The 19432-nt window shown below is 35.0% G+C and overlaps 2 protein-coding genes and 1 non-coding gene across 3 annotated transcripts; all 3 read right to left on the bottom strand.

Annotated features, from left to right (window-relative positions):
• LOC105177666 (probable LRR receptor-like serine/threonine-protein kinase At3g47570) lies at positions 1277 to 5269 on the bottom strand. Its single transcript, XM_011100893.2, has 4 exons — positions 4327 to 5269; positions 3896 to 4258; positions 1780 to 3771; positions 1277 to 1683 (listed from the first exon to the last, which is right to left on the bottom strand). The coding sequence occupies exons 1-4, from the start codon at positions 5237 to 5239 to the stop codon at positions 1319 to 1321; spliced, it is 3633 nt and encodes a 1210-aa protein (XP_011099195.1). The 5' UTR covers positions 5240 to 5269; the 3' UTR covers positions 1277 to 1318.
• Positions 9516 to 11195, bottom strand: LOC105176355. Its single transcript, XM_011099130.2, has 2 exons — positions 10420 to 11195; positions 9516 to 10271 (listed from the first exon to the last, which is right to left on the bottom strand). Exons 1-2 carry the CDS (start codon positions 10777 to 10779, stop codon positions 9663 to 9665), a joined length of 969 nt encoding a protein of 322 aa, XP_011097432.1. The 5' UTR covers positions 10780 to 11195; the 3' UTR covers positions 9516 to 9662.
• On the bottom strand, positions 18185 to 18257 carry TRNAR-UCU. The gene has a single exon. It is a non-coding gene; the product is annotated as a tRNA-Arg (tRNA).

Genomic DNA, 19432 nt, shown 5'->3' with positions numbered 1-19432 from the left:
TTTAATTTTGTATTATTATTTTTATTTAATTCTTTAACATGTTCGCAGGAGATGTTCTTGAAAATAATGAAGGAACGCCAAAAACAACAGAACAACAATGAAGAGCCTACATTGTTCTCTCAAGGCTTCGTGGCCCCGGGTGAGCAACAGGTTTGGATGTTTGTAGCGGGTGGCCGGAAGAGGGGTCGAATATTTGGTCTCGGCTCTGAGGCCCACCACTTAATTGCTGGACCATCCTAGGCGACCCAGTCGACTACTCCCTCGCCCTCATCACAGCCGCAACGCCCCGACATAGATGATCGGGTGTTGGCACTCGAGCGCTACATCAAAAGCATCGATCTCAACTGGCCCGATTATCTAGCGCCCGAGTCTCCAGCTGATTCCCCAATAGCCGACAACGATGACTAACGCGCGGCCGCTGGAGATAATAATTTAGATTAGGATTTTTTTTTCGATATTTTATAAAAATACAATTTTGTAATAATATTTTAGTATTTGTAATTGAATTATTACTTCTTTTATTATATTATGTGTGTTTTATATAAATTTATTTATTTAATTTTATAGAAATAAAATTTAAAATATATTAAATAAATTAAATATTAAAATAAATTAAAAATAATAAATTTTGTAACTGCATTTGTAACAGCTTTTGTAATATACCAATAAAATATAAAATCGTCATGCTGTTACAAATAATGTGTCAAAAACAGTTACAGGCTATTCCAGAAAACGTTATAAAATAAGTGAAAAAAAACGGCTAAATGCAGTGCCAAAAATAAATAAAAATATAATACAAAATAGTTACAAAGAGCATTAAATTGTTTCAAATATCTAGCAAAATCATACCTAATTGTATTATAAAGGCCATTACAATAGCATTTATATGAAATCCAACCTAATAGTTACAAAAGCCATTCCAACTTAATTTTTTTTTCATGTTACTAGTTTTGTAACGGTTACAGTGGACCGTTACAACCGCTGTTACAAATACTTTGTAACGCCTCATTTAGCCGCAATAGGCCTAGCCGTTACAAAATTAAAAAAAAGTTGTTCCAATAAAATGGTTCTTTTATAGTTGTATTTTGATTTATTTTTTATTTCTTTTCTCATTTAGATTTTTAGGTTCATATAAAACCTATATGTGAAGTTCATGAAATTTTTTACATAATTAAGAGAATAATTCGTAATTATTAAAATTTTTAACACTCAAGCACCCAACAATGCACATATCCAAAGATTGAAGATGAAATCATCCATATGGAAGTTTTGTGTCCGAACCGTTAAGTTGTCCCCTGGGACACAACACGGAAGCCTATTATTGTTGGAGCCTTCTGGAGCTTGCTATCAATGTGGCTCTGATCTTTTTTAGAGCCGCCACCATTTCTATCATGTTGATTCTCTCCTCAGGTGATATAGCTAAACACTCCATTGCCAGCCTGAAAATAGACAGAACACATTGCTCCTTTGCAGAGAAATACTGATCTTGTCTTGCTAGCAAACCAGGGGCCACAACTTCAGTCACTGCATTTTCTTGTAATCCTCTTCCCACCCAATGCTTCAAGCTCAGTTCCTCAGTGAACATATCGTCTGTTGGCTTCTTCCTTGTAAACATCTCCAGCAGCACTATACCGTAGCTATAAACGTCTCCACTTGTCGACACTCTCCCTTCTGATCCATATTCTGTTCAGAGATTTTGAAATTATACCTTCACTATTTGATGAGTTCAAATTATTCAGTTTTTCGAAAAATATAACAAGAAGGTAAGAAAATTCTCACCTGGTGCCATGTAGCCAATCGTTGCCAAGGTGATGGTCTGAATCAAATTCTCTCCTTCTCCAAAGAGTTTGGCAATTCCAAAATCGCCTACATGTGCAGTCATATCTGCATCGAGCAGCACGTTGCTGGGTTTTAGGTCGCTGTGAACAATGGGGAATGCATTGCTATGATGCAGATACTCTAGAGCTACCGCAACATCCAGTGCTATGTTTAATCTTTGCAGCAAATCCAAACAGTAGTCGTGGGAATATAACCATTTCTCCAGGCTCCCATTAGGCATATGTTCGAGGACTAATGCTTTGAAATCTGTGTTGCTGCAACAGCTGATGACTCCAACCAGATTCCTGTGACGAACGGTGCTTAGTATCTCACACTCAATGTCAAAGCTCTTGACTGCACGTTCTAACCGTATGTTAAAGACTTTGACAGCCACATCTAAGCCATCAGAGAGGGTCCCTTTAAATACTGAACCAAAGCTTCCACTCCCAAGTGAGTTGATTGCACTGAAGTCTTCTGTTGCTCGCTGAAGTTCTTGATAAGAAACCCTTCTCCAGGCTAGAGGTGGTGAAATCTCAACATGGAGTTGTTTTGTGCTCAACTTTCGCATTCGTAACAACCAGAGAGTAACAGCCACTGCAGATATAGCTAATATGATGGGTGCCGCGATGTATTTGATCAAAGAAATGTGTTTTGAGCTAGATCTTTTAACAGTTGGGACCTTGCATTGCGGCACTTGGAATCGAGCTGGACCACAAAGTGCATTGTTCTGTTTGAAGGATCCTGCTGTAAAGTTTGCGAAACGGCCTCCACTTGGAACTTCTCCTGCTAGTCCGTTATGGGACACATCAAAATATTGGAGACTGGTGAGTGCTTCCAATGACCTTGGGATCGACCCCGAGAGATTATTATTAGAAAGGTCCAAAGATTCCAGGCCTCTTAAGCCTCCCAGAGACTGAGGAATGGTTCCTTGAAGGTTATTGTGAGCAAAAGATAGAGTGACCAATGAATCTATGCTGCCAATAGAGCTTGGAATGTCACCTGAAAATCTATTTCGGGACAAGTCAAGATATATAAGGGCCTTCAAGTTTTCAATGTCTGATGGTATCTGCCCACTTAACAAATTAGTGGACAAGTTCAGAGCCCAAACATCAGTAAGGTTCCATAAGTTTGGCACTGAGGAAGTCAATCTATTAGAGTCTAACAAGATTCTTCTGAGGGATTTTAGCTCACCCAAGCATGCAGGAATTGTACCGTTGAGCACGTTACCACTCAAGTACAATTCTCCCAATCTACTTATTTGGCAAAGACCGGTCGGGATTTGCCCTTCCAATCTGTTATGATCCAGAGTCACAAGTTCAACCTGCTTTAGCTTCCCTAGTTCTCGAGGGATGGAACCTGTTAACTCATTGTGATCTAAATATAAAGACTTCAGGCTGCTCAAATTTCCAATCTCAGCAGGTATAGAGCCCTTGATTTTGCATCCGATTGCTCTGAACATCTGAATCGAAGTGGACAAATTCCCAACTGAACGTGGAAGGATACCATTTAATTGGTTTGATGATAGTTCCAACATTTGCAAATTTCGGCAATTCTGTAATGAAGAGAAAAATCTCAATTCCTGATCAGGAGCTTCCCCTGTTAAATTGTTTCCAGGGATAATGAGCCGCTGAACAAGCCTTAGATTGCTGAAATCTGGTAGAGGGCCTGTAAATGAGTTGCTGCCCATGTCTATGACAGACAATTTAGAAGCGTTGCTGATTGAACGTGGTATAGGTCCACTGAAGCTGTTCTCAGTTAGATACAGAAACTCAAGATTGGGAAGTGAATAGCCCATGTTTGCTGGAAGTTGGCCAGTAAAACGGTTGAAACCAAGTCCCAACTCAATCAGCATTGAGATATTGAAAATGGAATAAGGGACGGAGCCAAAGAATTTATTAGCATCCACTGCAAGTCTCTCAAGGTTAAGATTACCAAGCTCAGAGGGTATTTCACCTGCAGTAGAAATTTGGCCATTCGCATATCGTTAAGGCTACAAATACATACGAGATTAAGACAGAAAAGAAGCTACTTTTGTATTAACTAATAATGCAGCTATCTGCGAAGGCCTAAGACATACCTGTCATGTTGTTTTTCACTAAATATAGAATTTTGAGCTGAGTCATGTTCCCAACTTGTTTTGGTATGGTACTGGTGAACTGATTGTCGTTCAATTGCAGAAGCCAAAGCTTCTTGCAGTCAAGTAAGCTAGAGAAGATTTGGCCAGTAAGTTGATTTGATTGAAGAAAAAGCTGCTCAAGATTCGGGAGATTGTGATGAATGTCCGGTGGAAGGCTTCCTGACAGGCGATTGTATGAAAGATCAATCTGTTTGAGAGACGATATGTTGAAGACAAATGAAGGAAGTTTCCCTGTCAATGAGCTTCTCCTCATGCTGAATATCTCTAAGTTGGAGAGATTACCTATCTCCTGTGGAATAGCTCCTGCAAAGTAGCCCCCAAAGCAGGAATTATATTTGATATGAACATCCTGATTAAATAAGAAATCATACCTTGAAAGTTGTTTGCCCCTAAGTATAAGTTCTTCAGCATCGTCAGCTCGCCAATCCCTTTTGGTATGCTACCACTGAATTGATTAAACGACAGCGATAATTGCTGGAGAGCCCTGCACTTGGATATGCTTGATGGGATCGGTCCAGAAAGTTGATTCAAGGAGAAAGAGACTCCTCTGAGCCTAGGAAGATTATCACACATGTCCATTGGAATCGGGCCTGACAGGCTATTATTTGTGAGATCAAATTTTTCCAGGTACGAAAGATTGAAGATGGAAGATGGTATTGATCCTGTCAACTTGTTATACTTCAAGTCCAAGGATTCCAGGTTGGAAATATTACCTATCTCTTTCGGAATATTTCCATGGATAGAATTGTATGACAACACCAATGTCACCAGCTTTGAAAGGTTTAACAGATTCGGTATAGCACCCGTAAAACTATTGTTTCTCAGAAAAACGTTCTCGAGTTTTGTCATGGAACCAAGGCACGAGGGCACATCGCCTGTGAAATTGTTGAATCCCAGGTTTATGCCTTTTAATCTACGCAAACGAGCCAATTCATCAGGCACGTGCCCCGTGAACCTGTTGAGGCTAAGGTCCAGAGAGGTAAGAAACGTCAAGTTTCCAAGATGTGGATGGATGGTGCCTCCAAGGCTCAAATGAGACAGGTTCAACGCTACGATTCTCTCTTTGACACCACAAGAAACACCAATCCAGCTACAAACGGAAGACGGGCTGGTGATGGACCAGTTGCTTGCCAATATGTTCAAAGGATCAGAAGTGATTCTTGATTTGAAGGCGAGAAGGGCTTCTTCATCTGAGGTTAAATTGAGATGTGCTTGGCCAAAACAGCAAACTGAAAAACAATTGAGTAATATGATCACAACAATGTGAAAGCAAGGTTTCTCCATGATTGCAAACTCACAAACTTTCAGGTTTTGTCACTGCATGCCTCTACAATCTGCACATACAAATACTCATTCAGATCCTTTTGACTGGAAAACCACTTGCTGACATACTAACACACATGAAATGGTTGTGCATTAATTGCCAATCCTCATTCAATGCTTTTGTCTACTTACAGTTGATGTTCAAAATAATAAGAAATAGACTGAACTATTGGGATCTTGTGGGCCAAAAATAGCACAATGATGTCATTCTTGTCAAGAATTCAACATAGTAGCTTGGAGATGATAGTTCTCAACACCCTGCAAATCTTGTCTGCTGTGCTAGTTTCATGCATGAGCAATCATTCTACTAGTTTCTACATTAGGCTCAAGGGTAAGGGGGTGTTTGCCTAAACTTATTTATAAGATTTTATAATTTATTTTCAAAATAAAATTATAAAACTTACAAGATATTAGTAATGACAAATTTGTAATTAATTTGAAGGAACTTGTTAAGATTTCAGAAATAAATTGACACCTCCTTATCCTTTTTTTAAGAGCTTTTAAGCTCCTAACATCTTATTTTAAAGCTTTTAAGTTGATGAGCCCGCCCAAACACCCTCGAAATCAAGTTTGCCGACTTTTACCATTGCACAAGATTCGACCTGGCAATACTTGTTTGGATCTCTTATTATAATTTTGTATTGTACATTGATGTTACAGTTGATGTCCCAACGAGTGATTGTCATGTATTTTTGTTTTTCAAAGATATATTTTAAAAGTAAAAATGTATACAATACACGTATGTGTACAACATCAATTTATATTATTCTAATAATTTTAATAAACAAAATCATTCAGTTTTAATTTTTAATATAGTCAAATAATCCCAATTTATAGTGTTGTGACAAGTATAACTAGTTTAGACATGTAATACAAACTATATTTGGACATACCTACACTTCTTAAATGACTACTATACTTTTTCTGGATAATTGATAAGTTTAAAATAATAAACTTTTAAAAGTATGAATAATTAGTAATGTATAATGATAAATAGGTGCTAGTCTTTGTTTGTTAGATAGTCCTAATGGTGGGATCCATCTATTTATAGATAGATAAATTACAACCAACTTTTGAAATTCCGTATAGTTATAAATATTCTCTTATTATTTAAAAATTATAAATATTTTTTTAAATAATAAATCCTTTAATAAATATTCAGTTGTGACAGCTCAGAATATGCTAGGATATTTGAGATTTTTCAAACAATAAGAATGTATTTATAATTAAAATAAATCTCATAAAAATTTATTGTAATTTATCCTTATGGAAATGCAATTTACTCCCCTATAATATATAAAATGAGCAAATACCCCATTGTAAAAAAAGAATTAGCAAAATACCCTCTGTATTTTAAAAAATGAAACAAGTTACCCCCTATTAATATTTAGATAAGGTGATAATTTGCTTCATTTTTTAGAACACAGAAAATAATCAGAAATTTGAATAGGTTAAGCTACTAGTTTGCTTGTTGGGATCTATAGTGATTACTAGAACTTAATTATGTTAATTTTAAATAATAAAACCCATTATCTATATTAATTTATTTACACACTTCTACTCAGGATAACGATTTAAGGTAAAAGAAGGATGCTAATCGCATAAGGTAGTGGACGTCTTTTTATCTTAAACACGTTTTTCCTACTTTTTTGCGACTTTAGCTGTGTGTAAAATGTAAATTGGTTGATCGTCTCTCTCTCACGCGCACACTAGCTATCAGCAGAGCAGTTCAATGGAAATTCCGTCGGCAGCCCGCAATTCTTCATCAGCTGCCTCAAACCATGGAAATCGCGGAAGCCCATTTCGATACTTTTATTGTAGCTGCTTTAGACGCTGCTGCCGCTGTTTCTGCTGCTGCTATTCATACCCTTGAGATATCTTGTTTAAATGTAAACAGAATCACTTGTCTGTTTGTACATATGTATCACTAACTTATGTGATGAAAAATTATTTCTTTTTTGTTCGTGATTTCCGTTAATTTGTTGTTCTTGAGTTATGTAGTAGCAGGTTTTGTAGCTTATACCAGTTTCTTACTTTTGTGTGCTTGTCTATATTGCTTAAACTTGCCGTTCTTGCTATTCTTGATTGTGCTATGAATATGTCTATTGTTAAGAATTCAGTAGATATGTTTTGCTTGAGCATTATGAGAGTTTTAGAAGTTGATGTATTCTGATTTTCTGCACCAGTTAAGAGGACGAAAGAGTGAAAAAAAAAAGGATTCAAGATTGGAACTTTGGGAGGATATGTACTTGAGTGGCTAGACCTAATTCGTCAAGTCAAAAGTCGACGTAGAAACCAGTTCCTGGGATCGGAAAAATTTTAGATGAAGTTGCTTATGTTCTTGATTTGAGAGCACAACTGAGAATTTCTACTTTAACCTTTAAGATGTCTGAACATGCTTATGTGAATGCTAATCCAGGTGAATGGCGATTGTCATCTACACTCCTTCTTTTAATGGTCCTTTGGTAATTTGTCTGCTTCTCTCGTCAGGCAATTCGCTGTACACTGATAAGGTTGTGTAGCTGCAGATTCTGGAGAAAAGTTGCACTACACTACATTTAATCAACATGAATTCTTGCTGGTAATAGCCTGAAAATGGAGAGTGCAAATTGTCTAATATTATGATCTTGGCTACGGATTGCTTTCCGAATAAATATTTATGTTAATCATATTCACAAGGATCTGGTAATGGTCTAACATTATGATCTTGGCTCCGGAGAATCCCTCAACGTTAAGGCGATGTCCTGTTTGGTCCATTGTAGCTATGTCTGATGTTTGTGTTATGTAACTCCAATTTCTTCTCTTTTACTTCATCTGTGTTCAGCATGTCTAGTGAATGAAAAATGGGCAGATGGGCAATGAAAAGATGTGTTCCTATAGTCCAAAATTGAATAGTGAATTATGTTAAAAATCAGCTATTAGTGGCTAAAATCTCTTTGTTTAACTTGACCATCAACTTTCAGCATTTGAGCTTGACATCTAGCAGTGAATGCGGATTGGTTCTCTGAATTTTTCTGCATTAAACTCCCAGGTCTGTTTGGTCTGATTTTGAATTCTTTGACTGTTGAGCGTGGCTTAAAAAGGAAGTTACAATGAGATCCTGCTCACATATTATTATTCTGGGACGACAGTTTCTTATAGTATGCGTGACAAAGTATGAATATATCTAGATGTATCCTTAAAAATGGTCTTAAACAGGGTAAGTTGGAAAAGAAAATTGTTGCCAAAACCAGCAGCAGCAAGCATTATTTACAGTTTTGCATGTCTTTATTCCTCCTCCATCAAGTAATCGTATTCATGAAAACCCCTTAAGGCAGGCAGCGCATGAATTTCTGGCAAGGGAATAAAAGCATGACATCCAGTTAGCAGGTGGAGAGATTGGGTGTCTATAAATTGTTAAATATTATTGTAACAGTATTATTTTTTGCCCCCTGCAGTCCAACCCAAAAAGTGGAAAGCAAACGGCAACCAAGAGAATAAAATCATCTTGGAATTGATGTACGTGTGTTGTATAGTTCTGTCTCTGTATGTGGGTATGTGTGTCTGTGTGTGACAGAGAGAGAGGATGAGAGATGGGTTCTTTGAGTTGAGAAAATTTTCATCATCAGATTCAGGGGGGACTGAAACAGACAAAAGCTTTCCAGAGTGCAAAAATTGCACTTGCTTTTGACATTAAAGCCAAGAACAGGAATCCCAACAGTCTTTCTGTCCTAAGGCCTCCATTCTCATCATTTTTATTCTTCTGGAATCATCAGTTAATGTTTGCCAAAGTCAAGTAAATACTCAAGAAGTGGCAGAAAGAGGGGTGACTTGTGTGGTAGTAAAATAATGCAATAAAATAACTTCATAAAGATATGAATGAATTTTCAAGATTTGACCTTTTGTCTCTCCCTCCCTCTGTTTGAATAACAAGAAAGAAGTTTCCATTCTTTCTTTTTTATTTTTTCTCTGCTTTCTTTTTATGGAAAACCGAAACAGAAACAGAGGGGTACTTGTTTTGTGCTTGCCTGAAATCTGTTTCTTCTGCATTACAGCTTGTTCTTGTCGTGTCATGTCTCCTTTTTACTAATTTGCATTTATTTTTATGGTGGCCATTGGATTCTCATACTTCATTACCTGAAAACCATGTTTTTTTTGCTGCATTATTTGTTACTTGTGAAAATTTCCTCCTTTGGGTTCTTGGAAAAGAAAGGTATATACTGTGCCCCCCATACTTAGAATCCACAAGAGGGGTGGATGAAAAATGGCTCAAAAGAGAGATAGGAAGAAGAAAAGACTAAGGATGAAATAAGTTACAAGCAACCAACTACTGATATTCCCTAGAATTGTATTTCTTTTTTGGTTTTTTCGGGCCATTTCTTGAATTAAAAGGCTCCTACTTTCTCTACCTGTGACTGCAGAAATCCAAGAGCTTTTTCCTTCCTTCAACAATTTCATCAAAAAAATCATCAAGCTGTCCAATTATGTTCTCAGTTCCTGCCCTCAAAATTCCAAAGCAACCCTTCAAGCTTTCCACTCTTTCTCTTATCCCAACTTCTGATTCCCACTCCAAGATCCCCTGTGAGCACTTCCTCTCCAGCTCTCCTCTCAGCTCATCCAGGGCAGCTTTTGATCTCCTAAACTCATACAGAAGGACTCCGGGCCGGCCAGTTATTTGATTGATCTCAGATGCCACCCTCTGCTGCAGCCTGGCTGTTGAGATCATGAAGGCTGATCCAAAGAACAGGCACCCTTCATATCCATTTCTTGGAGAATTTGACTCGGGCCAGCAGAAAACTAAGCCATAGAGCAAAATCATCAGTAGAAGTGAACTGACGTTTCTCATTGCATAGAGCACTCCCCTGAACCCATTGAATCCATTCAACTTGGATTCAATGGAGACTGTCTCATCAAATTTCAGAGAGAGGGGCTCAATTCTTGTCTCCATCAGGGACCTGTTTTCCTCCTCCAGCCCCACGGCCTCTCTTCTGCATCCTGATATAGCCCGAATCACCTGTTTTATTTTATCAAGAATCCCATTAAGAACTGAACAAACAGAAAAACTTAAAAAGCAAGAAAAAAAGCCTGATCTTTATCTATCAGTGAATCTTGATGGCTATGACAGTGTGTGTATGTGTGTGTGTGTGTGTGTGTTGGTTTACCTGACGAGAAAGCTGTGGACTCAAATGGCGATGGGCATCAAGAGAGGAAGTTATGTTGAGGCCTGCAGAGTAGTAGTTCTCCATGCCTGATATGCCAGTTTTAAGGATTTGGCAAACTTCCCAAAGCTTGGAACTCTCATCCATGTACTCATCAAGCCATTTTTCACCAACAGGCAAGTGGAGTTTCTGAACCAAAAGGGTCAACTGACTGTGGGAAGATCTCAAAAGGGACAAGACTCTCTGGAGGAACTGAACAGACATGAAGTTATTAGACAGAAACAGGCGTTCAAGATCATCAATCCCTCGAGTCAGGAAATTGTAGAAGCCATTGACAGAGTTTGTGGAGGAAGGATCCATCATAGAAAATGAAGTTTGACAGTTCCAAAGGGGAGAGGCAGAAAAGGTTATAAAGAGTGGCGCTACTTAAATTGTAATGGTAAGGAGAGAGTGAGAAAGAGAGGAATATGAAATCTTTAGAAGAAGCTCAGGTTTCTAAGGTTGAAAAGGATTGTTGGGAGCAATGATGGTTGTTTCCTATAGAGGGGAAAGGATGATTGGTAATCTGCCATTTTTCCATAGTTTAATGGGCAGAAAGGAAGAAAGAAACTTAAATTAAAAGGCAAAAACAAAAATGAAAAACCCTTTTCCCCTTACAAAAGAGAGAGAGAGTGAGACTATTGAGAGACATGAATGAAATCCTCATGACCTCACCTCTCTCTCATTTTCTGCTAAAAACAAACACTTTAGTGCTTCAAACAACATTATGTGGAAACAAAAAGAGAAACAAATGCAGTTAATGATGTTAGGATTGAGTTTCATTGGTTTGTATGTATGTAATAAACATTTGACACATCTCTAAACAACTAATAAGTCCACTCTCCTTTACATATTCTTTCATTCTTCCGCCATTTGGATTAATGGAAAGGAGTTAAGTCTTTTGATTTGAGTGGTGTTTTGGATTCTTCTTGATTCCCTCTTTTTCTTCCTCGAGCAACTGACTCTGTTCCTTCACTTGTCATTGAAATTTGTGGAGGATTTGTTTTCCCCTAGATACACATACTCTTTACCATGAACACACACACACACACACACGCATATTTTCTTGTTTTCTCCTCTTCTTTTAAAGGGGATTTTGGAATGATGGGATTCTTTGTATTTTGCTTCCCTTCCAAAAATCAGTCTTTTTAGGCCACTCTTCAAACCCTTTTTACTATTTCTTTCTGTATATTTTTGTTGATGGTAGAATAGAATGTATGATGCTCCCCCTAGACCTTACAATGCAGAAAACCCACATGATATTTTTGAAGCACACCATTTTGATTAATGGCCCTTTGGACCCATCAATCATCTTATTGGGTCCTCCTCCTCCTATTTATACATATATTAAAATATGAATGGAAAATTTCCACTTGACCAAATCGAGAGTATATATCCACTGCAAAATGTGTGGATGCACCTGATAATTTCTCTTAATTAAACTAATTTTCTATATTTTATTATTTTAAAAATAAAAAGTGATGGATAGGGGGGAGGGGGAGTGTTAAAGTTGATTTGTTTATGTAGGAAATGTGTTTGTTTTAGAAGAGAGTGGTCGTGGGTTTTTGGGGTTTGGAGAGGAGAGGAGAGGGATGTTGGTCCTTTGAGATTTCATTGGAAACTGAGTTTTGGAACTATGGTCCTATATTTTAGGCCTTTGATTTGGGCACCCCCCTTTTTCTTTGCTGCCCAGATCACCTGCATCCAATTATAAGATCACACCTTTTTTTAAATTTTTTTATCACTTCTCCTTTTTTTTTATTATTTTTTTTAGAAAAAATAAAAAAATAATCTCAATTTGTAATTTCTTTTAAGATAATTCGAATCCACGACCAACCATAACTCAAGTGATCCTTAATAGACAGCCCAACGATTTAGATTTCAAAATCTCTTCTTAAAGGTCTCCAACTCAAATTTTGAGTATGTATGATATGTGTATATATATATATATATATAAATTGACTATAATCATCAACCAATAATTTTTTTATTCAGCTATTAATAAACAACTATCATAAAAATAGATAAATATTCGTACTACTCAAAATCATAATTCTTTCAAATATTTAGAACTTCATGTTCATCACTACGTGATAAATTCGACACTTTTTTTTTTAATTTTCTTAATTAGACTAACTCATGATTATAAACAAAAAAAACCAGCCATAAACCACACCATGTTGTTGCATTAACGTGAAAGTCTCGATTTCATTATGTTGATCGAAGGATTGAATTGAATTATAAGCATCATAATAACATTAATTATGAAATTACAGAACCTTTTACATTTACATGTTATGAACATAATCATTATAATCACAAGAAAAAGAAATAATAGGATATCTAACAATTGGATTTGCCAATAAATTATTAATTCACCTTGTTTTTGTTTTTTTTTTTCAAACACATTTTTTTATAATTTAAGTATAATTTTTTTTCTCCTCGTCTCTTGCAACATTTACTTTCGTACCCTCAATAGATTATTTAATATAATCAAAAGAAAAATAATTACCGAAGACATATATGTAGAAATATATATTTTAGTAAAAAATGTGGCTCTTTATTTACTTTTTGATATAGTAAATTTTAATTGAAATAAGCGCGAAAAGAAATCCTATCTCCATATATGATATTGCGATCAATATTTTTCACGTCAATCATGTTTTTTCTCAAGATGGTATTTTTACATATATTATAATATCAATAAATTTTGCATATTAGACGAATGATTAAGTCTCTATAATTATTAAATGGATTTTTCAAAAAATAAAATAAAAAAATTGGCCACCATCCTTTTCATCCTATGAGGATGGATCATGCCATGCCCTATAAATTATGTCAACAAGAATGTTTCATTTTCCTCTTAATGAACCATAGATGGATCCAACTGTATGGTCCATATCCCCTCATTATTTATACGGATCTACGATGAATAAATTGAAAATAACATGTTTAGAGTACGCAAGCATCTCACGTCGATTAAAGACGAGGAGTTTGAACAGTTTATAGTCCTCAATGTTTTATTTCTTTTACTGATGAGTCTTTTCAGAACAAAAACGTGATGTTCATAAATAAAAAAGATATATAAATCTTGAACGAATTAATTATTAATGCATCCGATCACTTAAAATATTAATTTTAGGAAGTAAATTCCCTCTATATGTAATATATATGTGTGAATATAATTAATGGGGACCACTGAAATTTTGAGTTTATATTAATGAGGAGAAAGGAATCAATAAAGCAATAGTTTCAATTGTTTTAACATGATATATATCTCATGCGCATGGATTAATGGATCAAGTAAAAACTAAAGAAAAGACATTGAAAAAATTGGACTTTGGCCCCTCAAATGTGCTGTTTTTGTACTTTTGGCACGTATAGATATCTCTCATTATTTCCATGTTATTAGTTCCTTCCATATTCAGGTAATAATATTCTACATGCATCTGCTGATATATTAATGGATTAAAGTTTCGTCTCAAATTGAATTCGAGTCCGTAAATATTAACTTTAAAATCGAAATAATCAAGAAAAATAATAACTCGTTCAATATTTAACCGTATCATAATAATTTATATCGTTCTGCAACATGAATTATATGATTATTTAAAATATGTCAATGTATTTACATTTTTTTAAAAAAAGATAGTTACGAAAAGTAAAAGAAATTTAATTTTTTTACCTATCTTTTATATATATATATATATATATATATAATTTACCTTGTTCTTTAATTTCTCTAAACCATATGAAATTTTAAAAAAAAAAGGGGGGGTTGAGGAAAAGCAAAAAATAATAAACTTACATGGCATGGTTGGGTGCCAACTTTATACACAAGTGGAAGCTTTTCATTTAAATGGCCAACCTTCTCAAAGTGTACTTTCTCTAGTTTGGGCCCTCTACTTGTCTTTGAATCACTTTCTGGTCAAAAACAAATTAAAAATGAAGGAGTAATCATAGTATTACGAATTGTTAAAGCATCATTCACACAATTCTTCTCATTTTAATTCTTGAATTTTCCATAATGATGCCACGTCCTTTCATGGATTGAAAAATGCTTAATTATGTTTGCACGCCTAGAGTAATTAGTTTAGGTCAACCAATATATGTGCATATATAAAGGGTTTCGTGTGTGTAATGTAGGTCAGCATCATATATTTTGTTGCAAATGAGAAGTTTGAGCTTATCGGCTTATAAATTCCAAAGTCCATTGTTCTCCCACTCGAGTTATCTTTTTAATATAAAACCATGAACCTCATAGAGAGGCTTGCACAGTGGGATGATGATCGAGCCCCAATCCCCTCATTTAAGGGGCTGACGATATAGGCAAACGTCCTACATTGATTACAAACGAAAAGTTTGTCGCCAAAATTCTACAAAACTATGAGATTCATACGAAATCAAAGTAGACAATACATCGCATATCGAAAATTATTCAAGTCGCAAGCCAAATTAGTGTGTATAGTATACACATTGTCTCCTACTGCAAGATCTTTGAAAATATTGTGACAATAGAATCCCAATTGTTGGAGGATCTAAAAATTGACAATATTTTTCAACATGAACATATAACTAAATGAGATTTTAAATTCAAACTCACACCCCATCACTGTATTAAAAATTGAATAAACAAAAAACACTTTTTTCTTCTAAATTGAATAATTAATTGGTGGGTGTAAAAACTGAAAAGAAATGAATATAGGTGGAGAGTGAAAGAAGCATAATTAGCAATCAATGCCAAATTGTACTTTGTGTTTCAGCACTTGTCATTTCAAATTCAGCCAATTGATTCCCACAGCTGTTATTTCATTATAGGCATTATCTCATTTGGGCAGAACCACTCATGCAAAAAAGAGAGAAAAATTATTTAAGTTGTTGCAGCAAAATTGAATTGGCATAGATAGGCCCTTTCAGTCCTTTTCACCACACAATTGATACTATTCCACTGCAATATCAATTATTTGTGAGACCACACACATGTTGTGTTATAAATGAATCACCAAATATATTTAGATACATTCATTCAACAAGTACAAAATCATATATATTTTCACCAAAAGATAGGTAAAAGATATTATATTTATAGTTAGTGATTTGTGCCAATTTCCGTTACACTTTAAACTTACTTGTATCTTTATAATTTTATTAATAAACGAGTAGGGTTCGGCCAATCACCCCACCTAAGCGTATATAGGTGGCATAACCAAAAACAATACTAGTAAAAATAATTTGTATGTAATTCCATGATGAGAAATGCGCATTCGGAAAGATCTCAAGCTAGTATTAATTAGTTCATTAAACATTAATAGCCTGTATGATTCACGTCGTTACCATCAATAGATTGTGGTTACTGACAATCACGGTCATGAGAGACAATGATCAAAGAAGACATAATTCATAGCCAAAGGAATTTTAATAATTGATTACTCTTCATGAAGCTGCCAATTTTAGTGCAACCCAAAAGAATTGCAAGCAAGATAGGAAATATAAATCAACTTTCCCATAATATAACCAAGCGTATAAATACCCCATCCATTGCTCATTTGGAGGAGGTTGGATTCTCTAGTAAAAACAGAGATACTCGAGTTTTCTAGCCTATTTGTATTTATTGAGAACTATAATGATACTTTTACGCAAAATAAATAAAATTATTTATTCAATATGTATTATATCAAATGCTATTTATTTCGTGCAACATCAAGAATCAACATTAGGGTTCCCTTGGCTTGGAAGTTCTTGCCAAGAATTTAGTCTTAATTGTTCGACATCTTGAGCACAAATGTCATTTATTTCAAATTGTTAGGTCATGTTAATGCATTGAGAGTTATCCTAGTAGGGAAGGGATCAGTGAAAAAAGGAGTCAACCATACATATTAGCAAATATACACATTCAAGAACTAAGGTATATATGTACACAAAGGTAAGAGGGAAATTGAACTCAAGGGTCAACCAAACAACATTATTGCCATTATTATTGTATAAACTAAAAAGAAAAGGATGAGAGTTATAATGATGAAATTGGCAAGAGAAAAGTAAAGCTACCAAAGAATTAAGATTTTGAAAAAATAATATAATTTCTCCCTTTTGGCTATAATCCAATGCACTTTAGGGGTAGCTTTGGTAGGATTAGGGTTTATAGGGTACTTGTTTTTTGATCTTAGGTGAAGGCCCACTTTGAGGATTCCTTCCAACTATAGTATGCCCCATTGGCCACTTCTCCACCCCTAAAAGGAGGGTCCTTGTTAAAATTATATCAATGCATAAGAAACTAAGCACAAAAACCTTGACAAAGCATTTATAGTAATCTAGTGCCACTAGTGGTTGTAGGCTTTAATACTCTAGTGACACCAAGGTGAGATCTTTCCCATGGTTTCATGAGATTTCTCTTATGCATGTCATGTGTGCAATGATAGAAAACAGTGAGCAAGAGAGAGAATCATCATCATTCTAGCAAGATTTTATGTTCACATACTTACAATATTTGAAACTCGAGTAAATTATTTTAAAATTCAAAGTAATGAATCAGAACAGTGGATGAAATGAGCACAGAGCATACGATATGCAGCATCGATCTTTTTTTTTTTTTTTTTTCCTTTCGAAAGGGTTAAGTGGGTAGGCGGAATTAGGTATGGAGATGAAGTATCACAAATAAAAACCCTAAATGAATTTTGGCTATTAACATATGATGATCTTGAATAGGGCAAGGTTAATTTCAAGGCAATTTGAAAGAACATGTCCCTAATGATCAAGCTAATATATGTAGCTGGTGGCATAGTTTCCGGGACTAGTCCCATTCCCCACAACCCCCTCCCACACATGTTTCATGATACATCTCTTCTTATACTTCTTTTCCCATCAATAATGCACAAAATCTTGGATGAGGGCCTTCTCATTAAATTCATTTTTCATCTGCTTCATGAATGTATCTTAAGCACCCTATCTTTGGAGAATGTTCTACACACGTGTGCGTGTATGGTTTGTGGGCTAGACCAGTCGTTGAATTGATCACATCAAGGAAAAAAAGGGGGGAAGTAGGTCAAGATATAGTCTCACAACCCTCCACATAATTGTGTGTATGTATTGATATGGGAATGTTTCGATACAGTTTCCATAGCCCTAACTCTTATTTTGGTGGAACGTAAATAGGTAAGAGACGAATTAAACAGATTTCTTTTCTTTTTGATATATAACTAACAAATATAACCAAAATTAAAAATTTTACATTATGCTGAATGTAATTAATGAATACCAAGACTGAGTTTAAATAACAGTATGGGATTCAACTATTCAGGCGTTAAACCAATGTGGTACAAAGTTCATTGAATTTAGGAAATTGTGGTCCCAAAATGAGTTGCAATTTCTAATGGGAATCAAATGTTTGGACCTACTTAATAAATACGATGGAGAGGAAAAGTTATGGCCTTTGGGCATTTCATGGTGAAGTACAATATGGACCAGTTTTTGCCTGTCAGTTGAGAGGGCCTTCTTTGGGTTATGTTGTTGCTGATCTTAAAATCCAAATAATATTTTCTAAAAGAATAAATATAATAAAATTCCAAGTGATTGTTGATTGAGTGGGGAATTGGTGTAACTAGAAAATAAAACTTGTAAGAGATCCAAGAAATTATTAAAAGTGCAGGCCCGTTGGGCCAATGGCCAGAATTCTGACAACTTAGTGGCCCATCATAATAGCCCACAAAGAGTGAAAAGAAAATATAAAAATGAGCACGCCCAGTGGGACTCGAACCCACAATCGCCTGATTAGAAGTCAGACGCCTTATCCATTAGGCCATGGGCGCCGTTGATCTTCGTCAGACCTATTCAACTTAATAGCTAAATTTCACCAGAGCCCGCATAAGCAAGTCCATTTATTCCAGGCCCATAGGCCTAATAACAATTTTTTCTTAGCTCAACTGAAATGGTCAATTCAATTGCAGGCAGTTTTGTTTGTTTGTTTGTTTATTTGCAAGTTGCACTAATAATAGATAGGACAGTTGCAATTATTGAATAAAACCACTAACGTAAGTTTCTCTATCCAGAGCTTTGTGGAATTTCTCACACCCCTTAGGCTCAACTCTTCACTTCCTCCAATTCTTTTTTAAATCTGAAATTTCTAATAAAATCTCACGTTTCAAAGTTGGTTTTTAAGTGCTCAATACAAAAAAGAATGCGATATCCTAATTACGTTTTAATCTAATGGTTAAGATTAAGATTAAGATCTCATCAAACATGTGTGTATTTATTTTATTATATGTGAATATTTATATTTATTGAATCGATATATTAATTAAAGTAATAATAATAAGAGTGGGATACTTGATAGAGTGAGAATGACAGTCACAGAATTCAGCAAATAAGAATTATCTCTAAAATTTAGCTAATACGATGTAGTTGTCAACTATTTAATTTTAAAATAATAGTTGAAAATGTTATATATATATATAGGCAATGCATTTCATGTTTGATTATAGCTGTTACTTGTAACTCAGTGGTCGGTATTTCTATTCTAATTAATAATAATGTACAACCAACCATAGGTACTAAATTACGTAACAAATGCATGCCCACATTAATATCTATGTTGACATTACATAGGGGGAAAAAATTTAAAAAAACAACCAATTTTCTGAATTGGTACGAATTTTACGATCTTGTTCTATAAAGATGTTTTATTAATAAGATGAGACTTTAAAGCTTTTAAGTCGTTCATACTCCTTATTTGCAATCAATGTGGGATATTTATCTAAAAGAATGAAATATATATTAAAAGTTGGAAAAGGAAAAGCATTTTGGAATATTAAACTCAACTTATTATTGTCACTAATTTGATCCAAGTGTGATTTGATAGATTCAACAAAATAATTTATACTGAAAATATTATTTTAAGAGAAAAACAAAGCGTATTATAACATGCATATATAAATTAAGAATCGATAAGTGCTCTAATTTGATTTTTTTTTTCATGGCTTCTAGA

Source organism: Sesamum indicum, linkage group LG2 (assembly GCF_000512975.1).
Source record: "Sesamum indicum cultivar Zhongzhi No. 13 linkage group LG2, S_indicum_v1.0, whole genome shotgun sequence".
In the NCBI taxonomy this organism is placed as follows: domain Eukaryota; kingdom Viridiplantae; phylum Streptophyta; class Magnoliopsida; order Lamiales; family Pedaliaceae; genus Sesamum; species Sesamum indicum.
Note: the sequence above shows the minus strand (reverse complement) of the source record. Positions and strands in the feature narration are given on the sequence as shown.

Excerpts from the sequence above, each read along its gene's own strand:
- LOC105177666 (XM_011100893.2), bottom strand. The coding sequence starts at position 5,239 with ATGGAGAAACCTTGCTTTCACATTGTTGTGATCATATTACTCAATTGT. Across the intron at positions 4,259-4,326 it reads AGGGGCAAACAACTTTCAAG|GAGCTATTCCACAGGAGATA; the intron begins GTATGATTTCTT and ends GCTACTTTGCAG. Across the intron at positions 1,684-1,779 it reads GATTGGCTACATGGCACCAG|AATATGGATCAGAAGGGAGA; the intron begins GTGAGAATTTTC and ends ATCTCTGAACAG.
- LOC105176355 (XM_011099130.2), bottom strand. The coding sequence starts at position 10,779 with ATGATGGATCCTTCCTCCACAAACTCTGTCAATGGCTTCTACAATTTC. Across the intron at positions 10,272-10,419 it reads GTCCACAGCTTTCTCGTCAG|GTGATTCGGGCTATATCAGG; the intron begins GTAAACCAACAC and ends AAAATAAAACAG.